The following is a 19,406-nucleotide window of genomic DNA, read 5'->3' as shown; positions in this document are numbered from 1 at the left end:
GATATAGAGGCATGTCAGCAGATTAACAAACTGATTTAAAATATACTTTGATCATATATAAATCAGTAATAATTAAGATACAGATTTTTGTCTTGCTTGCTTTTTAAAATCTATTTATTGGATATAACTTTTAATCTTTTGTTATGCTACAGTTAAAGTCACTCTCAACTCAACATACTAAAATTACTAAAAATTGTTTGTAAATATTTATCTTTTTATACAGAGCTTATGCATATATTTATAGACATTTAGAGGTTTCAGGTCGAAATTTTTAAACCATTTTATCTGTTTTTAGGTAGCTTTTCTTTTACTCGATGTGCTTGGTAAGTTATTTGTTTATTTTATAATTTCTTCTCTTGTACAATTGATTTTATTATTTTTATTTATCTGTTTCATTTGCTATTTGTTGTAGTTCTTGCACCACAGATAATTTTTTGGACAATGCTGGATCAGGTTTTTGAAACAAAAATTACAAACCTAATGAAACTTTTATTATAAATATTTTATTAGTTAATATTATTACTCTCTGCAGTACTGGATGATATATACTACACATGGGATAATATAATACAAATATGTAATAGTATATACCGGTATAATACATAAAAGTAATGAATAGTTTAATTTCCAACTAACCGATAAAACACATGAAATGTAGTGTATTAAATTTAATGTTAAATTAAACATGCAAAGATTGTAGATAATGACTTATGTAATTGTTATAAGTATATGTTAGTGTTTATACCATATGTTAACAGCCCTGCCAAGGTGGTAGTGGGTTCATTGTAATTGTGGGAATCTTCTGATTAGCTGACTCTTGATTGGAGCAAGTACGCAGACTTCTGTTCACTTTCCTCTCCCCCACTATTTATCTGTAATCTAATATAAGCTCCTCCAGCACTGCTTTTATAAACCCCATCCAGCTGAAGCTGTATCTCATCATGTTCAGCTTTAATATCCATAAAAAATGTCCTTAGAAATTCTGAAATATCATATTTTAACAATTCCCAGTTAAGACAGAAAGCTTTTTTTCCTTTTAGGCTTTGCTTCAGAAATATGAAATGAGGCATTCAAATTTTTAGGAAAATATATTTCTGTTTAGGAATTCTAATATTAGGCTTTGGTTTGGAGGATTTAAAATGCTTACAAACAAGTATAAAAATGGATAGATATAAATAGTTGTTTATTTCTTTAGATGAGCCAATATAGTCAATCCTTGATAGAGATTTATTAGACAAAGTATATTATTTTTAAAATCTCCAGATGTCAGTTTGACATTTTTCTATTAAAAGGTTTGGATTATAATCATAAGAACTGCTATCTTGTCTTGTGGGTCAACAAATGTTAAAATTACTTGGCAACATGTTAAAGTCCCCTCCAAAGATGGGTATTTAGATAAGTGATGTAATAATGTCTCTTCCATTTTGTTTGTTAAAATAAACAGTTCCTCCTAAATCCTTAAATATTTACAAAGATCAACATCCGTTGTTTTGTTTCCACCACAAATGTTGCATTTTTTTCAATGCTCTTCATTTAAAAGGGTTTATATATATATATATATATATATATATATATATATATATATATATATATATATATATATATATATATATATATATATATATATATATGCACATAAATAAAAATTATGTAAAGGCATGCTTTAAAAAAGCATGATTAAAGTGTCTAATCATGATATTTTGTCTGGTGAAATTTGGATGGTTTTAAAGGTGATTTTGTAAAAACGAAATTACAATTACTAATTTTAAATCATTTAACTTTGAAGTTTTTATTTAAATCATTGAAATGTCCTTGTTTGTATAGATTATTTATTTATTTAAATTTTTTTTTTAGAACTTTATTGAAAATTTTGTACAAACATACAGACATATTGTTACATAGAACATTAGACAGGTGCTCTAACGACAAAAAATAAATAAAGAAAGAAAATAATGAAAAGGAGTGTTCTTACATTATTCTTTGAAAAATCTTTCAAATATATCTGTGGATGTGGTGCTTTGTTTAGAATCAATTAATGTAAAGGTTTTCATGTAGTCTTTAAATTCAAGCAAGAAACATTTGAAGTTGGGGGACGTTTTGGAATGTATGGATTATTATTTCTCACCCTATATCAGTGCGTGACGTCACGATTGAGTTCAGGCACCAACTTATGTTCAGGGGATGCTGGAAATCCCTGTTTTAAAACTCGGAAGAATACACCTATTTATGTTTTTAATCACGTTAAAACATAGGAATTGCCATGGGATAGTTAAACTTTTCTTTTTTCTTTTTTATTTACTTTTAGAATGAGCGAATATGTTACATTAAAAAGAACAAGGTTTGTCTTGAACCTCTCGGTGTTGCTGTGGGTTTGATTCGTTTCACGCACTTTTTCTCCGCCTTCCAGACGTCACTTGGCCATCCCCGGGATATATATAAACTGAAATAAAGATATGGTTTTGAGTCAAAGCGAGTTCAGCTGCTATTAAATAACGTGCAAACAGTAGTTTGTGCGATGTTTCTGTTTTATTGGTAGTTCAATACTTTGTGTCTCTCCCATATCCAGAGTGGACGTGAACGCAGCAGCAGCAGCTCATCTGTTGGACAGGGAAACTAATCAGGAGCAAAGTAAAGACTTTTCAACACTGCGAGCTAATAGGCTAGCGCGGCTCCTGAGTCAGCCGTCACTACGAAAACATAGCAGAGACTTTGTTTCTGACAGACAACCTCTCCTACAGACTGGAAACAACTTTCGAGCCATGTTATAGAGGGAAACAACAGTCGCTTCGTTGCGCGTAAAGTATAAAAGCGACCTGCCTCCGGACAGTCGCGAGCGGCGGGTGGCTAGCTCCATAACGTTAGCCGGAGAAGAAGTAACGGCTTAAAAAAACATGGAGCTGGACGACGTAGTCCTCTACCAGGACGACACCGGGGACTCGGACGTCATGTCCGAACGGGTCGCCGGTTTGGCCAGCTCCATTTACCGAGAGTTTGAGCGGCTCATCGAGAGGTACGACGAGGATGTGGTGAAGGATATGATGCCGCTGGTGGTCGGGCTGCTGGAGAACCTGGACTCGGTGTTCGCCGCCAACAAGGAGCACGTCGTGGAGCTGGAGCTGCTGAAGGAGGACAACGAGCAACTGGTCACTCAGTATGAACGAGAGAAAGCGCTGAGAAAACATTCTGAGGAGGTGGGTTTCACCACCCATTTACCACCACAATCACTAAAACACAACCTGCTTGGGATGCTTTAGCATTAAAGATTCATCAAACTCTCTATAAAACAACATTTAAAAGTCAGAAATGAAGTTCAATGTTAGGAAGAGGATTAGGGCCACTGAGAAAAATCTAAATTACTATCTTATTTTAGTTTAATATGGGAAAAGGTCAGAATTCTGACTTTGATCTCAGAATTCCAACTTTAATCTGAGACTTCTGACTTTAATCTCAGAATTCTGACTCTATTCTCAGAATACTCACTCTATTCTCAGAATACTCACTCTATTCTCAGAATACTCACTCTATTCTCAGAATACTCACTCTATTCTCAGAATACTGACTTTAATCTCAGAATACTGACTTTAATCTCAGAATACTGACTTTAATCTCAGAATACTGAATTTAATCTCGGAATTCTGACTTTAATCTCAGAATACTGAATTTAATCTCGGAATTCTGACTTTAATCTCAGAATACTGACTCTATTCTCAGAATAATCACTCTATTCTCAGAATACTGACTTTAATCTCAGAATACTGACTCTAATCTCAGAATACTGACTTTAATCTCAGAATACTGACTCTAATCTCAGAATACTGAATTTAATCTCGGAATTCTGACTTTAATCTCAGAATACTGACTTTAATCTCAGAATACTGACTTTAATCTCAGAAAACTGACTTCAATCTCAGCATACTGACTCTTTCCTCAGAATTCTGACTTTAATCTCCAACTTTAATCTTAGCTGACAGAGTGACCCACCTTGAGCAGCAGTGATACCAAAAGTGTAAAAAAAAATATGTAAATTATAGTCCTGCGATGGACTGGCGACTTGTCTAGAGTTTAATCTCAGAATACTGACTTTAATCTCAGAATACTGACTTTAATCTCAGAATACTGAATTTAATCTCGGAATTCTGACTTTAATCTCAGAATACTGAATTTAATCTCGGAATTCTGACTTTAATCTCAGAATACTGACTCTATTCTCAGAATACTCACTCTATTCTCAGAATACTGACTTTAATCTCAGAATACTGACTCTAATCTCAGAATACTGACTTTAATCTCAGAATACTGACTTTAATCTCAGAATACTGACTCTAATCTCAGAATACTGAATTTAATCTCGGAATTCTGACTTTAATCTCAGAATACTGACTCTAATCTCAGAATACTGACTCTAATCTCAGAATACTGACTCTAATCTCAGACTACTGACTTTAATCTCAGACTACTTACTTTAATCTCAGACTACTTACTTTAATCTCAGACTACTTACTTTAATCTCAGACTACTGACTTTAATCTCAGACTACTGACTTTAATCTCAGAATACTGACTTTAATCTCAGAATACTGACTTTAATCTCAGAATACTGACTTCAATCTCAGCATACTGACTCTTTCCTCAGAATTCTGACTTTAATCTCCGACTTTAATCTTAGCTGACAGAGTGACCCACCTTGAGCAGCAGTGATACCAAAAGTGTAAAAAAAATATATAAATTACAGTCCTGCGATGGACTGGCGACTTGTCTAGGGTGTACCCTGCCTCTCGCCCGTAGACAGCTGGAGATAGGCACCAGCACCCGTCGTAACCCCACTTGGGATTAAGCCTGTAAGAAAATGGATGGATGGATATTTATATATTTAAATTAATTTGTTCAGGATGTAGTTGCATTTGCTTTGGAGAGTTTAATCTTGTTTCTTCAAAGTCATACCAGAGTTAAAGTTAAACTCTGAACTGAAGTATCATTAGATACTTTTTTCCTACTTCATGTTGTCAGAAAGGTTCTCTTTAAGACATTTCATGGTTGTGGAGGCTTGAGTCCTGAATTTGAAGTCCGCTCTGCAAAAATTGTTTCCTCTTTCCGTATTTAAATCGCTCTTTAACAAAAGCAAAAAGGAATTTTTCACATGGGTGGTTTAGACGCTGTTCTGTAATAAATGAATACAAGTTTATAAAAACTCCTTTATGTATATCAGGTTATCACTGTCTGATATTTAGAATGTTTTGACGTTCTGAAAGATTTAGAAGTGACTTAAGCACAGCGCTGATTTGTCAACATTTCATACTGGTTATTTTTACTTTGCACGGCTGACCTGGGATCAGAATATAGAGTGTCCTTGTGAAAGAAACATCTATGACCTAATAGACTGAAATTAACTGTCTGAAACGACAGCAGACACCGACTGTCCTCTAGGACTGCCTGTCTGATGGACAGGAAGCTCACATGTTTCACCCCTGTGCTGTTAGGATTCCTTTGCATGTATACCCACACAAACCACAACTTTAAAAAAAGCAGCATTGAAAAGTATTATACAAGCATTGGGATCCCCAGTTATCCTTTAAAGCTGATGTTTGGGAACATGACTGAGAAAAGTAGTTATTATTGCTCAATCTGCAGTGAAAATAATTTCTCATTTTAAACCACAAAAGACAAATGATACAAATCTTCAAAAATCTGTAAATGATAAGAGAATAAGATTCATTTTCCATAATGGCACTGCACTGCACTGTCTCTATAAGTCAAACATTTACTGCTGCAGATGTGCAAAGAAGCAGCGAAATGCTCTGCAAACGAATGACGCAAAACTCTAAAACACACTCAAATAAACCCAAATGTAAAGTAGAAATACTGCAATCACAGAAAGTGAACAGAAGAAAAATTAAAATGCTTCAAAAACTTGGAAAAAAGTTCAAACTAGCTTCACAAAAGGAAAAGCAGCGAGTCAGCCATGTTTAAAAAGCGATTAGTTCTTTCTGGGCCCTGTCCCATCCGGCTCATAAGCTAGCAGGGCCACCACATCACCCTCATGCATTAGCCTTATTTCAGCTGCAAGGATACAGTAAGTAGCAACAGGTGCCAGAGGGGGAGCAGTGGGTTTTTACAGCCAGAGAAATTATAGTTGCCTTTCTGAGATTCATTAAAGAAAACAAAGAACCTAGGAATAATAGTTGGATCTATTAAGCTAGCGTTGTAATTGTAGTTGGTCTTTTGTTTTCCTAATGTCACTGCTGTTCAGTCTTCCCTTTCTGTTGTGTAAACAAATGTCTGTTTCCTTCCTTAGGAGATTTAAGCTTCACTTTTTTCTCTTTTTGCCCCTTTTATAGGCGCTGCTTTTTTAATTCGAATTAAACGGCAAAACCACCACAAATTGGTCATAATTGATCAAATCCTTTTAGTTATGGAGACACACTTCTGTCAGCATGGAGATGCTTTATTTTTAAACCAGTAAAAATTGCTCCAACTTTAATTTTGTGTGCTTGCAACCTCTGACTGCACCTAATGGAAAGTTCACAAAAGTTTCTTCTGATCTGAACTCTCCTCAAATCCGTGGCTGTTTTTCCTTCCTGCTGTCAGCCTGTTTGCTGAGGCTCAGCAGTTTTAGGGGCTACTAATTGACTGGTACACAATGACTTGGTAATGATGATACAGGGTGATATAGATGCTGGAGAGATCCGGTTGCAAGACATCAGTAGCAGCAGCTAACAATACTCCATCAGAGAGCGCAGTAATCCACATCAAAGGTCTCCAGATCAGCGTGCTAGATGGTATGATGCCTATCAGTCCTCAACAGTCGTCTGCTTCACAGTGTGTGACCTATAACACACACAGCTTAGTCATTAGCGTCTAAAAAATTTATTGTTAAAAATATACCTGAAGTACGGCTTAATTTTGTATTCATAGTGAACTGATCTTCTGATCATGCCAAGGTCCAAAACCCAACCTTTAAAATCAATGAATGATCTCATTTTATGGTTAATTATGGGCACCATTTATAAAGATCACAAGCTCTTTGTCAGATTTTACTGATGACACTCGGCCCTGCGTTATTTTAAATTAACTGTCCAAAACTTCACTTAACTCAATTTAAGAACATTAAATTTTTGCTTTTATTTAAAAAGTAAAATGAGTTAATCTTTATCATCAAAGTATTTATTCAGTTTGTTAAAAATCACACGGAGATGTTTAAAGCAATTGATCTTATGTCAAAGTAACCAGGAATGCCTAATTCATAAAGAGCGTTTAATCTTAATCTAATCTGGCCACGTCTTTGAATATTATCTAAGAGTTTATGAAGTTTTATTTATGATCAGGTGGAGTTTCTGTTTGCGGTGACGGGTCACACAGGAGTGTTTCTATCCTTGATTTCATGTCCTAACTTGCTGGAAAAGCTTTTAGACACACCTGTATCTGTGGTTTTTTTCCAAAGGTGTGGAAATGTGTTTTTCTCTGGTCGTTGTGTTAAACTCCTTATCTGTAACTGATGTTAGCCGTCAAGTCTGATCTCTTAGATTATCTTTGTTTTTCATTTTTTAACTCTCGATCCTATTATTAAAACAATGAAACGTCAACTTTCTATCAGATGATTGTCTTAACGTGTGCTGAGTTTGCTAACTAAATAAAAACAGGATTTTTGAGATTCTGTGAGGTTTGGTCAGACTGAAAATTTGTCAGATTATTTAATTTCTCAGCTAATCTCCTATTGGCAGTCATATTATAAACAATCGGAAATATTATCTCATAAGCTGAGACAGAAAATAAGTTGATGTGGGTGATGTAAATGCAGAAGTTATGTCAGAGGGCGTCAGCTAAATCCTTTTTTTTTTTTTTTTTTTTTAACCATGGTGCTTTTTCAGGAGCTGAGTGCATCCTTAGGACAGCAATGAGTCACTATTGCATTTTGGATTTTGTGAGGGAATTAAAGCAGGCAGGGCAGCTATGACTCCAATATGACTGAATATGGTGGAAGAAGTTCCTACTTCATCACCGTTAGCTTCCCTTTTAGAGTTGGTGACATAAATGAATCTCTAACAATCTTCTGCTTTATTAAACGAACATGATCTAATCTTGAATACACAAAAACAAGCAGTTTAAGGAAGTCCTAATAAAGAATGCTTTGAATTTGTTTAATAAACAGAAATTAGAAGCTTCTCTAAGTGGGTCATTTGCAGATAACCAAGTCTTTTGGAGTGTGTTTTTAACAACTGATGATCAGGTCGTCATTTGCACCTATGGAAGAAGATTAGAATGTAAAAATTTTACTGAATAAACTTTTGTTTATTTTTTCTGTAAAATTTTTACATTTTATTTCAGTTTAAACTCAGACTTTAATCTCAGGCTTCTGACTTTTTTTTCTCAGACTTCTGACTTTTTTTCTCAGACTTCTGACCTTTTTCCCCTAGAATTCTGACTTTAATCTCAGAATTCTGATTTAATTTCAGAATTCTGACTTTTTTCTCAGATTCTGACGGAATTCTGACAGCTAACACACATGTTAGCCTCAAGCTGTAGTCTGTTCTCTTGTTTTAATCACCTTCTGCTCTTCAATTAATGAAATAGTGTCATCGCTCAGAATTCTGAGAAAAAAGTCATCATTCTGAGAAAAAAAAGTCAGAACTCTCACTTTTTCCCCTTTCAAACTGAAATAATACTTAAAAATCAGTCAACTTTTTTTTGTTTCTTTCAGTGGCCCTAATCCTCTTCCGTACGCACCAGATCAGTCTAAACCGTCTTCTCCATCTCCTAAGGTCGGTACGCAGCAGGATCCTGCAGAAATGCAGGACTTGACCCCCATTTTCTTTCTATGACTCACTTGAGCAGGCCATAGCAGATGTTTCTACGACATCTGAGACACAGGATTGATGCATTTTGGTCGTATTAGCTTAGCCATGCATTGCCTTGGTGTTAAATGGAGGCTATTTGGGCAACAATGATTGATCCCTGTTACTGAACAGTGTTGGCTGCTAAACGCTGCCTTTTCCCAGCTCAGAGGAACACTTCTCCAAACTGATTTGTTTCAGCCAAGGGGAGGAAAAGGCACGGCAGGAAATTCTTTAGGAAAAACAGAACTTCCCTGAGGTCCTTTTGTTTGGCTCTTTGCCGAACACTTAACAGCACTCTGCTGGGTATAATTTCATCATTTAAACCTTTAACAATCATTTTAATGGTTCCCAAAATGCGGTTAGGCCTCTGTTGACAGTCGCCTGGAGATGAGCACAATAGTACAATAACTGAGGGTTTTACCCATTTTATCTCTTTATTAACTGTGACTTAGTTTCTGTGGCTAATTGGTGGAAATTTCATTCAGATTTAATCAAATCAGATCATTTAAAACCTCTAAGAAAACCTAGAGAAAAACTGCATTTTTTATTATTCTGTAGAAAATGGACATAAGAAAATACCATTCTACATGTATGACTCAACCTGCGCTACTATAAATGGCTCTGCAGATGCTGACTCAGCTACAACATGGAAGCTCCTTCCATTTTGACTCTCACTTTAACAAAAAGAGATCTTTAATAACAGGATAATAAAATAAAATGATTTTGATTTCTGTTATTCTGTAATTTGGGAACTAAAACTAATATAATCTATGAGTTCTTTGCAATAAAATAATGCATGAAAACTATTGGCTTATTGCACCATTTTCAGATGTAATGGTTGTAATTTAATAGCATTAGTTAGACTGACGTGTGGCTGATGCTCTCAGGTTTGATTTGTTTGTGCATGTTCAGTGTGACTATCTGCCTGACTTTATGTTCAAACCTTGGTGGTGCAGCTTTGATTTCTAGGGTAGGGCTGAGCAATAGATCCGTTTGCAGTGTCGATGCTTGGGCTGGAATAATTATTGAGTGATTGTTTCGGTTCCACTTGTATATTGGGATATTTGTTGCACGTTATCTATTTTTCCCAGTAGTCATTTTGGTTAGGTTTAGTTAAGTTGGTCTTTCATGCAAATCTCTTAGTTCGGGGAGATTTTATTTATTTATATTTATATATTTGTAAAAACGTCTGCCTTAAAGTCGGTGTATGTCTACCTGAACTGTAGGGATGGGGATTGAGAATTGAGACAAGGAGTCGAAATCATTCAAACTCAAATGATGCCCAACCCTACCGAACTGCCTGGTAAGGATGCAGACCCAATCTGGCTTTTGGTTATTTGGAAAATAATCTGGAGAACTTGCTCTTCTCCTCCAACCCGATTATTTCTCCACCCTGCAAGCAAATAAAACCTACCAAGAACCATCTTTGATGAAGGTGACGCTGAGACATCCAGTCTCAGTTCATTGGTGCAGATGTCAGAGACCTCCTGCAGCCGCTGTCATGAATGTCCAAGGAGCAGTATGCAGCTGATTCGCCTCTCTGTCAATTGACTGCCTATACAGTGGAGTCCTGTCTGGACGGAGTACACACACTTGTTCTGGAAGCATGTGTGTGTGTGTGTGTGTGAGTGTGTGTGTGTGGCGCCCAGCGACAAAGAGAGCATTATACATGCTGTGTTGGTAGAACAGAGCATGTTAAAATGCTTGGACACTTATTCTCTCAGGCATTTTCAGACGCACATGTTCTCATGTTGGGTCATATGAGGAGCAGCGTGCCAGAGCTCGACTAATGGCCGTGTCGCTGTTGATCGACGTATCAATGTGTGGCACCAATAAGACACGTTTGATGCTCAGGTTGCTGATTCTGCTTTCAGAGTTTCTTGTTTAAGTCTTTGTTGATTGTTAGAACATTGATTAACTTTTCAGCAGTGTCCCTATAACTGAGGTTAGCTCTGAGCTAATGCTCTCAAAATCCTTTACTGGTCCAAATGGACCAGCTGCACCGTGCCACTTTTCTTTCATAAACATTTTCCTTGTAATAAGACCACTTCCTGCTATCTACCTTATTGGGATTTTAAATAAAAAAAGCATTAATCAGCATGTATTTGTAAAATGCAGGGATCACTATTTTTATTCCACATTTTAGAACTTTATTGGGAAGCATTTAGATTCAGCCTTTTTTACTCTGACACCCCTCAATAAAATCGTCTGTGTCTGATTGCAGTTGCCTGCTCAGTAGTCGTCTTTTGTGTGATTTAACGGGAGTATAAATCCAGCTGTTCTGTGAAGTCCTCACAGATTTTTTTAGAGAACAGAATGGTGAAAAATAAGGAACACATCAGGTGGGAATGAGAGAACAGTGGTTGGATACGACAGAACATTAATTCATCCGTCACCTGAATAAGAGAGTGCCACTTGGCTGCTGCTAGTTGCATCGATTTCTTTAGAAGCAGCAGAAGAGGTCATGGTAACTCTGGATGAGTTACAGATCCCAAAAGCTCAGGTGGAGGAATCTGTTAGTAGGACAGATATGACTTTAATCGTCCTTTCAGCAATATGAGACCTATTTGCCATCAGGAACAAGCTGGTCTGCTGACATGACATCAAATCTTTTTTATTTTTTTTTTCCAGTCAACAAGTTATTCCTTCCATTTGATGTTCAAATATTTATTATTGCAAATGGAAAAGGAGTCAGTGACTTCCAGGGCTGCAACTCATGATTATTTTACTAACTCATTTATATTTTGAGTGCTTTCTCAATTATTGGATTAATAATCAGATGGCAAAAGTTTTAAATCAGGTGAAGCTAAAACTATCCTGTCATATTTGGATGATTCAGCTATGAGGTGAGGTCCAATCCTCCCAGAAGATCCCCAGCCCTCTTGTCCCATAAGCAGAACTTTTAAATACAATACAGGCAGAGGTCAGCGTGCTCCACTGGAAATAGTTGGAGTCTTTTGACAGTCATTTTTTTTTTTTTCATAAGATTCCTAAAATAAGATTCCTTATAAACCTCTGCTGTGGGTGAGCTGTGCTCTGCATTGTTCTCTGATGCCCAGGTGACCATAGTTTTCCTTCCTCGGCACACAGACTGCAGGGCTTCCTGTCTTCAGAGACCATCCGCATCACAAGACACGGTTTACAGGCATGGCTGGAGACACCTGACAGGGCTGATCAGATGATGCATCAGTGCAAACGTACCAAACAAAGAGCCAGATTTAACCCATCGCTTGTCTTCTTTTCAATGAGTATCACCTGAGTATGAGGAGATATATATGTGTATTAGGGATGGGACGATTTATGAAAACCGTCAGAATCGTTCGGTTCGACTGTCTCGGTTCGGTTCGCGTGTGTTTCGTTCGGTTCATGTGCTGCTCCTTTTTCTCATAGAGGAAGCGATTACACTCCAGTGCAGAAGGTGGCGGTACTGCGACCAAAGCCAACCGCCAGTAGTAAACAAGAAGAAGAAGAAGAAGCGAAGCAGCTTAGCTGGGTGTAGCAGGGGAAAAAATCAGTTGTTGTGGAGAATTGTGTCGGACTGGCGAGTGGGAAAGAACAAGAGTTGGAAGACGCGCCAGCAGCACTTTATAGGTCTGCTGTATGGGAGCGCTTTGCATTTAGAGTGACCTACGATGACGGCGGAAAGAAAGTTGTGGAACAGTGTGCAAGCATTGTGCAACACGTTTTGTTTATGCTAACAGCAACATGTCATGCTAACCCCGAAATCCCACATACTCCGTCAGTAACCCACGCTCCGCCCCGCTGCGCTCCAGACCGGCTGCTCAAAGCAAAGCCTACAGCCTCCACTGTGGCTTCGTCTGCTCCCCTCTGAGTCCCTTGGAGATGGTAGAGAGCATGCGCCAGATGATTAAATTCAAAGCAGCAAAACATACGGAAATGATCCAGGGTTTTTGCGGATCATTTAAAATAATTACAATCCATTATTTTTTGGGGGATTTTTTCATTAATTTTATAAATTTTTATGGGATTTCGGTATAACAATCAACATGTATCGAATCGAACCGAAAACCGTGACCAGAAACCGTGAATCGAACCGAACCGTGGATTTTGTGAATCGTTCCACCCCTAATGTGTATATATCAATTCAATTCAATTCAGTTTATTTATATAGCGCCAAATTCACAACACATGTCATCTCAAGGCACTTTACAGTTCAACCAGATCATACAGTCAAATTGATACAAAGTTTTCTATCTAAGGAAAACCAGTTGATTGCATTGACTCATTGACTCAAATACAATCCCCCACACTAAGCATGCTTGTAGCGACAGTGGAGAGGAAAAACTCCCTTTTAACAGGAAGAAACCTCCAGCAGAACCAGGCTCAGTGTGAGCGGCCATCTGCCGAGGCCGACTGGGGTTCAAGGAGACAGAAGCAGAGATACAAAAAGCAGCTGTAAAAGGCGGCCCCGTCCAGGAAACACACAGCCAGGCAGACGAGCTCCAAGGCAGCTCCCATGCCAGAGGACGAAGAGAGCACATCCACTCAGTCACGGTCAGAGAAACAGGACCACACTGGAAAACAGGCCGATCTCCAACATCTATTAACAAGGGTGTTGATAGAAGCAGCACAGCTGATGTTTTTTTCCAGGATGACGTCACAGCCAAACAGGAACAGACGAGGCAAAGCTACTCTGAGGAAAAGCAGAGAGAGCAGAAGGTTAGAGATTGAACTAACAGATTCTGCAGAATAGGAGAACAGAGAGAGAATGAAGCAGAATGATGAAATGGGGGTCCCTATGTCCTCCAAAAGTCTAAGCCTATAGCAGCATAACTATAGAGATAGCTCAGGATAACCTGAGCCACCCTAACTATAAGCTTTATAGCCTTAAAAGTAGACAGGGTGTCTGCCTCACGGACTAAAACTGGTAGTTGGTTCCACAGGAGAGGAGCCTGATAACTAAAAGATCTGCCTCCCATTCTACTTTTAGAAATTCTAGGAACCACTAGTAAACCTGCAGATTGAGAGCGAAGTGCTCTGTTAGGAACATAAGGAACAATCAGATCTCTGATATAAGATGGAGCTTGGCCATTTAAGGCTTTATATGTGAGAAGGAGGATTTTAAATTCTATTCTTGATTTAACAGGAAGCCAATGAAGAGAAGCCAGGATAGGAGAGATATGATCTCTCTTTTTCATTTTCATTAGAACTCTGGCTGCAGCATTTTGGATCAGCTGAAGGCTTTTAACTACAGTTTGTGGACTTCCTGATAGTAAAGAATTACAATAGTCCAGCCTTGAAGTAACAAATGCATGGACTAGTTTCTCAGCATCACCCCTGGACAGGATATTTCTAATTTTTGCAATGTTCCTCAGATGAAAGAAGGAAATTCTAGAAACCTCTTTGATATGGGATTTAAATGACAGGTCCTGATCAAAAATAACACCAAGATTTTTTACTTTATTATCTGAAATCAGTTTAATCCCATCCAAATGAAGTGACTGGCTAATCAGTTTCTTTTTCAGAGACTCTGGTCCAAAGACTATAACTTCTGTTTTGTCTGCATTCAGAAGCAGAAAGTTAAGAGTCATCCAGGTTTTTATGTCTTCAAGACATGCCTGTAATCTATGTAATGGGTTAGCTTCATCTGGATTTATAGACAGATATAGCTGGGTATCATCAGCATAACAGTGGAAATTAATCCCATGCTGTCTAATAATTCTACCAATTGGGAGCATGTATAAAGTAAAGAGAATTGGTCCTAGCACTGATCCCTGTGGTACTCCACAGGTAACCTTTGAGCGTGTTGAAGATCTATCATTAACATGAACAAACTGAATTCGATCAGATAGATAAGATTTAAACCAGTCTAGTGCTGTTCCTTTAATTCCAACAAAATATTCAAGTCTTTCTAAAAGAATATTATGGTCAACTGTATCAAATGCAGCACTAAGATCCAACAGGACGAGCACAGATACAAGTCCATTATCTGAGGCCATGAGAATATCATTAGTGACTTTCACCAGAGCTGTTTCAGTGCTATGATGAGCTCTAAAGCCAGACTGAAACTCTTCAAAAAGTTCATTATGGTGGAAGTGATCGCAGACTTGTTTGGCAACTACTTTCTCAAGAATTTTGGATAAGAAAGGAAGATTGGATATAGGTCTATAATTGACCAAGTCATCTGGGTCAAGAGACGGTTTCTTAAGCAGAGGTTTAATTACAGCAATCTTAAAAGCTTTAGGTACATATCCCTGTAACAGAGATAGATTAATCACATCTAAAATGGAGGAGGAGATCAAAGGGAATACCTCCTTAAATAACCTGGTTGGAACTGGATCTAACATACAAGTTGAAGGCTTAGATGAAGACAATAATTTTGCTAATTCAGAGAGTTCAACTGGATCAAAGCAGTCTAAACCCGGTTCAGATTCCATGACTACCTCAGGTACAATCGCGGATAGAGGAGTGCTTATGATCTTATTTTTAATAAGATCAATCTTATTTATAAAGAATCCCATAAAATCATTGCTGCTAAGAGCAGGTGGAATGGACGGTTCAACAGAGCTATGGCTCTGGGTGAGTTTGGCAACTGTATTAAAAAGAAATCTAGGATTATTCTTATTCTCCTCTATTAATGAGGAGAAGTATGCTGCTCTTGCTTTACAAAGGGTCCTCTTATACAGCAGTAAACCATTTTTCCAGACTAGGAAGGACTCTCGCAGGCCTGTGGAGCGATATTTTCTCTCCAGTTTCCTAGCATTTTGCTTCAAAGTACGCAGCTCTGCATTAAACCAAGGAGCAAGCTTTCTATTTTTAACGGTTTTCATTTTCAAAGGAGCTGCGTTGTCTAAGGCAATACGCAGAGAACTAGCAACCCCATCAACAAAATCATCAACCTGTGAAGGGGAATAAGCTAAGCTTTTGCACTCTGCAGCACTGCTCAGTGACACAGAGCAGAGAGAAAGTGAAGCAGATTCTTTAAAATTTATAACTGCACTATCTGATAAAGATCTACTAAAATTGAACCTTCTTTTGGGGGAGGAGAACTCTGTTAAAGTAATCCTGAAGGTTATTAGAAAGTGGTCAGAGAGGACAGGGTTGTGAGGAAATACTGTTATTTCTTCACATTCTATGCCGTATGTCAGCACAAGATCCAAAGTATGAAGATGAGAATGCGTGGGACTATTCACATTTTGAACAAAGCCAATAGTGTCTAAGATAGCATTAAAGGCTGCTCTTAAGCTATCGCCTTCAATGTCAGCATGGATGTTAAAATCTCCCACTATGATGACCCTGTCAGTATTTAATACCAAATCAGAAAGGAACTCTGAAAACTCATCTAAAAATTCAGAGTAAGGACCTGGTGGACGATACAAAGTTACAAAAAGAAGAGGTTTTCTTGCCTTGAAATTTGGATCAGGGAAATTAAGGGTTAAATGTTCAAAAGAGTTGTAGGTATTAATTGTTTTGGGAGTAATCAGTAAGTCAGACTGGAAGATTGTTGCTACTCCTCCTCCTCGCCCAGAACTTCTGGGGATGTGAAAATTTAAATAGCTTGAAGGAGTTGCCTCATTTATGCTCACATAATCCTCTTGCTGCAGCCAGGTTTCTGTAAGGCAAAACAAGTCAATGTGATTATCACAAATCAAGTCATTAACTAGTAGACTTTTAGAGGAAAGCGATCTTATGTTAAACAGACCGCATTTAATTGTTTTAACTTTTTCCCCAATTGGAGTTATTTTGATTTTAATTAGATTATCATGATTTACTCCTTTGGGAATCTTTGCTAATTTATTAGATTTTGGTCCTGGGCAAGACACTGTCTGGATGGAGTAAAGAGTGGGTAACAGTAGAGAAGCTGCAGAGATGTGTGTTAAACTACAACTCTGCTTCCTGGTCTGCACCCTGGGTGGTCAGGGTTTTGGAGGACTAATAAATGTGGCCAGATTCCTAGAAAGAAGAGCTGCACCATCCAAAGTGGGATGGATGCTGTCTCTCCAAATCAGACCAGGCTTTCCCCAAAAGGATTGCCAATTATTAATGTAGCCCACGTTGTTTTATATATATATATATATATATAGTCATACGGTCCTTTATTAGAAAGATGTCTTTGCCTGAAAAAAAAGCCTTGATGTGATAAGAATTTTGATATTATCAGGTATTTATCTTAGTATTTGCATTTAAAAATTATTTTATATAAAAACTAAAGGCAGTTTTGGGCCATAATAATTATTCTTACATATGATCAATGGAGGGGACTTCAGCGTCCCTCTGACTCATGCCAGACTGATAAAACTCAACAGCTCCTAAGTTTTCAATACTTTTTTGACTCCTAAACCAATCATCGGTCTGCTGCTGGACGTTCAAAGGCTCACTGGCTTTGCATTAACTTTAAAATGTCTGCCTCTGCTTTCTTTCTCTCCTCTGCAGAAATACATTGCCTTAGAGGACTCTCAAGATGGGGAGAAAAAAGATCTCCAGTGTCGACTGATCACTTCTGAGTCCCACGCACGACAACTAGAGCTAAAAGCAAAGAACTATGCAGATCAGAGTAAGTCCACTGCTTTCTGCTTCAGTAACTCGTTAAGCCAACGCTGTAAAACAACCAGTTACATTCAACAGATTCCTTGTGACTGTCATCTTGCTCTACCAGCAGCGGGGGGGGGAAGTGTTCACCAACTCTGTGTAAAGCTGCCTAACATGTTCCCAGCTCACAGCAGTAAACTCTGATAGCAGAGGTTGGTTCTCTAGCGCTGTTTGGCTGTTTTCATTGCCTCTCGTTATGATGCAGTCATAATATCCCATTAATTAAAGACTTAAAGAGGATACAGAGACATCAGCGTCCATTTTTACTCACATAAAAGGAGCACTGCTGTCTCACAACTACATTCACCATCAATGGGGTTCATTTTAGGGTCATGAACTGATCAATTTGAGGTTTGATCACTGTTTTAGCTAACTATTACTATATTAAAAGAAGGATAGATGTCTTAAGGGCCCGCATCAGTGCGTCGCAGTGAGCTTGTGGCAGATATTTTGGATTTATACACAATATTGAAGCGTGGTCTGCGCTATGTTATTCCACGCCGCAACGCAAGAGGGAAAATCACAAACTAGCTGTGGGTCTAGATACGGCCGAGGCGGTTAGGAAGTGGAGGCAGGTTTGTACGACAACGGAGGGACATGAGGGCGGGGATCTGGGTGGAAAAAGGGTCCCAGCGTTCTCGTGCACCTCGCTCTTCAAGCTGGTCCATCTTCACGAGTCGTTTTCCACAATGACGGTAATACAAACAAAACAAGCCGGTAAGGTACCAAACAGGAAATACGCACAGTGTAGAGCGGATGTAGATTTGACCAATCAGAGGCCTTCTGTCCACGGTCACCTACAATTTGAGAGAGGTGCACCAGAGTATCTGCGTTCACTGCGACACACATGCAGATGACCTGGTGTCTGAGTATAAATTAGCCTTTAGAGGTTCTGATCCATAACGAGGCTTAAATATCCAAATCTGAAATCATCTGTATCAGATTAAAAGCTAAAACAGCCTATCTGCTCCTGTTAAGCGTTCTTTCTTTTAGTTTCCCGCTGAAAAAGAAGACCTGTAGAATCTACCTTTTAAATATCTCTGTTCCTCTGACTTCATTTTAAACACCTCTTTGATGTAAATCCAGCTAAGTTTGTCCCTTTCTACCCCAGATCGTGTTTCTGGACGCTTTGCTACCTTTAGTTCAGTGCCATCACTCTTTGTCTCCTTCAAGTTTTTCTTTCTTCTTTGATGAAAACAACAATCATCTGACTGAAATGTACATACGGTGTTCATCATGTGTGCTGCTTCTGAAGCAGAAAATAGAATCAGTTAAAGATAAGACGGTGTAGTCATGGTGTTTTTATGCAGGATGAAAAAAAAAACAACCCTCATGATGCTTGCATGACTGCACTGTTGACGACGAGCTAGACCGCATGCGGCTGTCAGTATTCGGCTGTAGGGGAAATTAGAAAAAGGATTTTTATTTCTACTCATGTGTTACTTCCTTTTTTCAGTTTGGGAGTATTTCTTTTTTTTCAACCTCTGAAGTTACAGCTTGTGTTTCGATGAATGGATCCTTTCTTCATGTAACTAGAGGGCATCCAGATACTTGGTCTGTGTAGCTGTACTGTGGCTAACCTAAACGCAGACTGACACAGAGCTGGACAAACAGAAGTTAGGGAATTTTGCCTCTGATTCATCACCTAACACCTACTTGTTTACAACATAGTGCTTGAAAAATGGCTTCACCCCTGAACTCCACAGGCTGCCGTCATCTTTCACACCTACTGTCAATTATTCGACTGGAGATGCCGAGGCTTTGCTTTGGGCTTTTTGAAATACTGAAAAAAACACATTATGTCTTGTTTAAGTGAAGCTTAGGTTGCTGTCAGCACAAAATAAAAGTGAACTAATTTGAGTTAAAGGCTTGTGCTGTTTTAGGTGATTTATTTGTTGTCAGAGATTAGATGTAGGGGGTCACCGATTGTAGTTTTCTGACCGATTTTAAAAGGCTATTCTGATTTTATTTTTATAATTGTCTAATTTTGAATAAGGCTGGACAATCAATTGTACGGAAGAGGATT

The 19,406-nt window shown here is 38.1% G+C and overlaps 1 protein-coding gene across 5 annotated transcripts in view; it reads left to right on the top strand.

The window, feature by feature from the left end:
• The first annotated feature begins 2,471 nt into the window (after positions 1-2,471).
• LOC119774240 (C-Jun-amino-terminal kinase-interacting protein 4-like) overlaps positions 2,472-19,406 on the top strand; it is a 53,334-nt gene continuing 36,399 nt past the window's right edge. For 3 of the 5 annotated variants that reach the window (XM_038271666.1, XM_038271663.1, XM_038271667.1), the window contains exons 1-2: positions 2,473-3,191; positions 17,225-17,345. In XM_038271666.1, the coding sequence (XP_038127594.1) occupies positions 2,892-3,191; positions 17,225-17,345 (421 nt within the window). In that variant the 5' untranslated portion in view covers positions 2,473-2,891. Of the gene's footprint in view, positions 3,192-17,224; positions 17,346-19,406 lie in introns of all 5 variants that reach the window. The other 2 variants (XM_038271665.1, XM_038271670.1) reach the window with 2 other exon arrangements.

This window comes from Cyprinodon tularosa, unplaced genomic scaffold (genome assembly GCF_016077235.1).
Source record: "Cyprinodon tularosa strain WSP-4 unplaced genomic scaffold, ASM1607723v1 ctg803, whole genome shotgun sequence".
NCBI lineage: Eukaryota > Metazoa > Chordata > Actinopteri > Cyprinodontiformes > Cyprinodontidae > Cyprinodon > Cyprinodon tularosa.
This window is presented reverse-complemented; position numbering and strand designations above follow the sequence as displayed.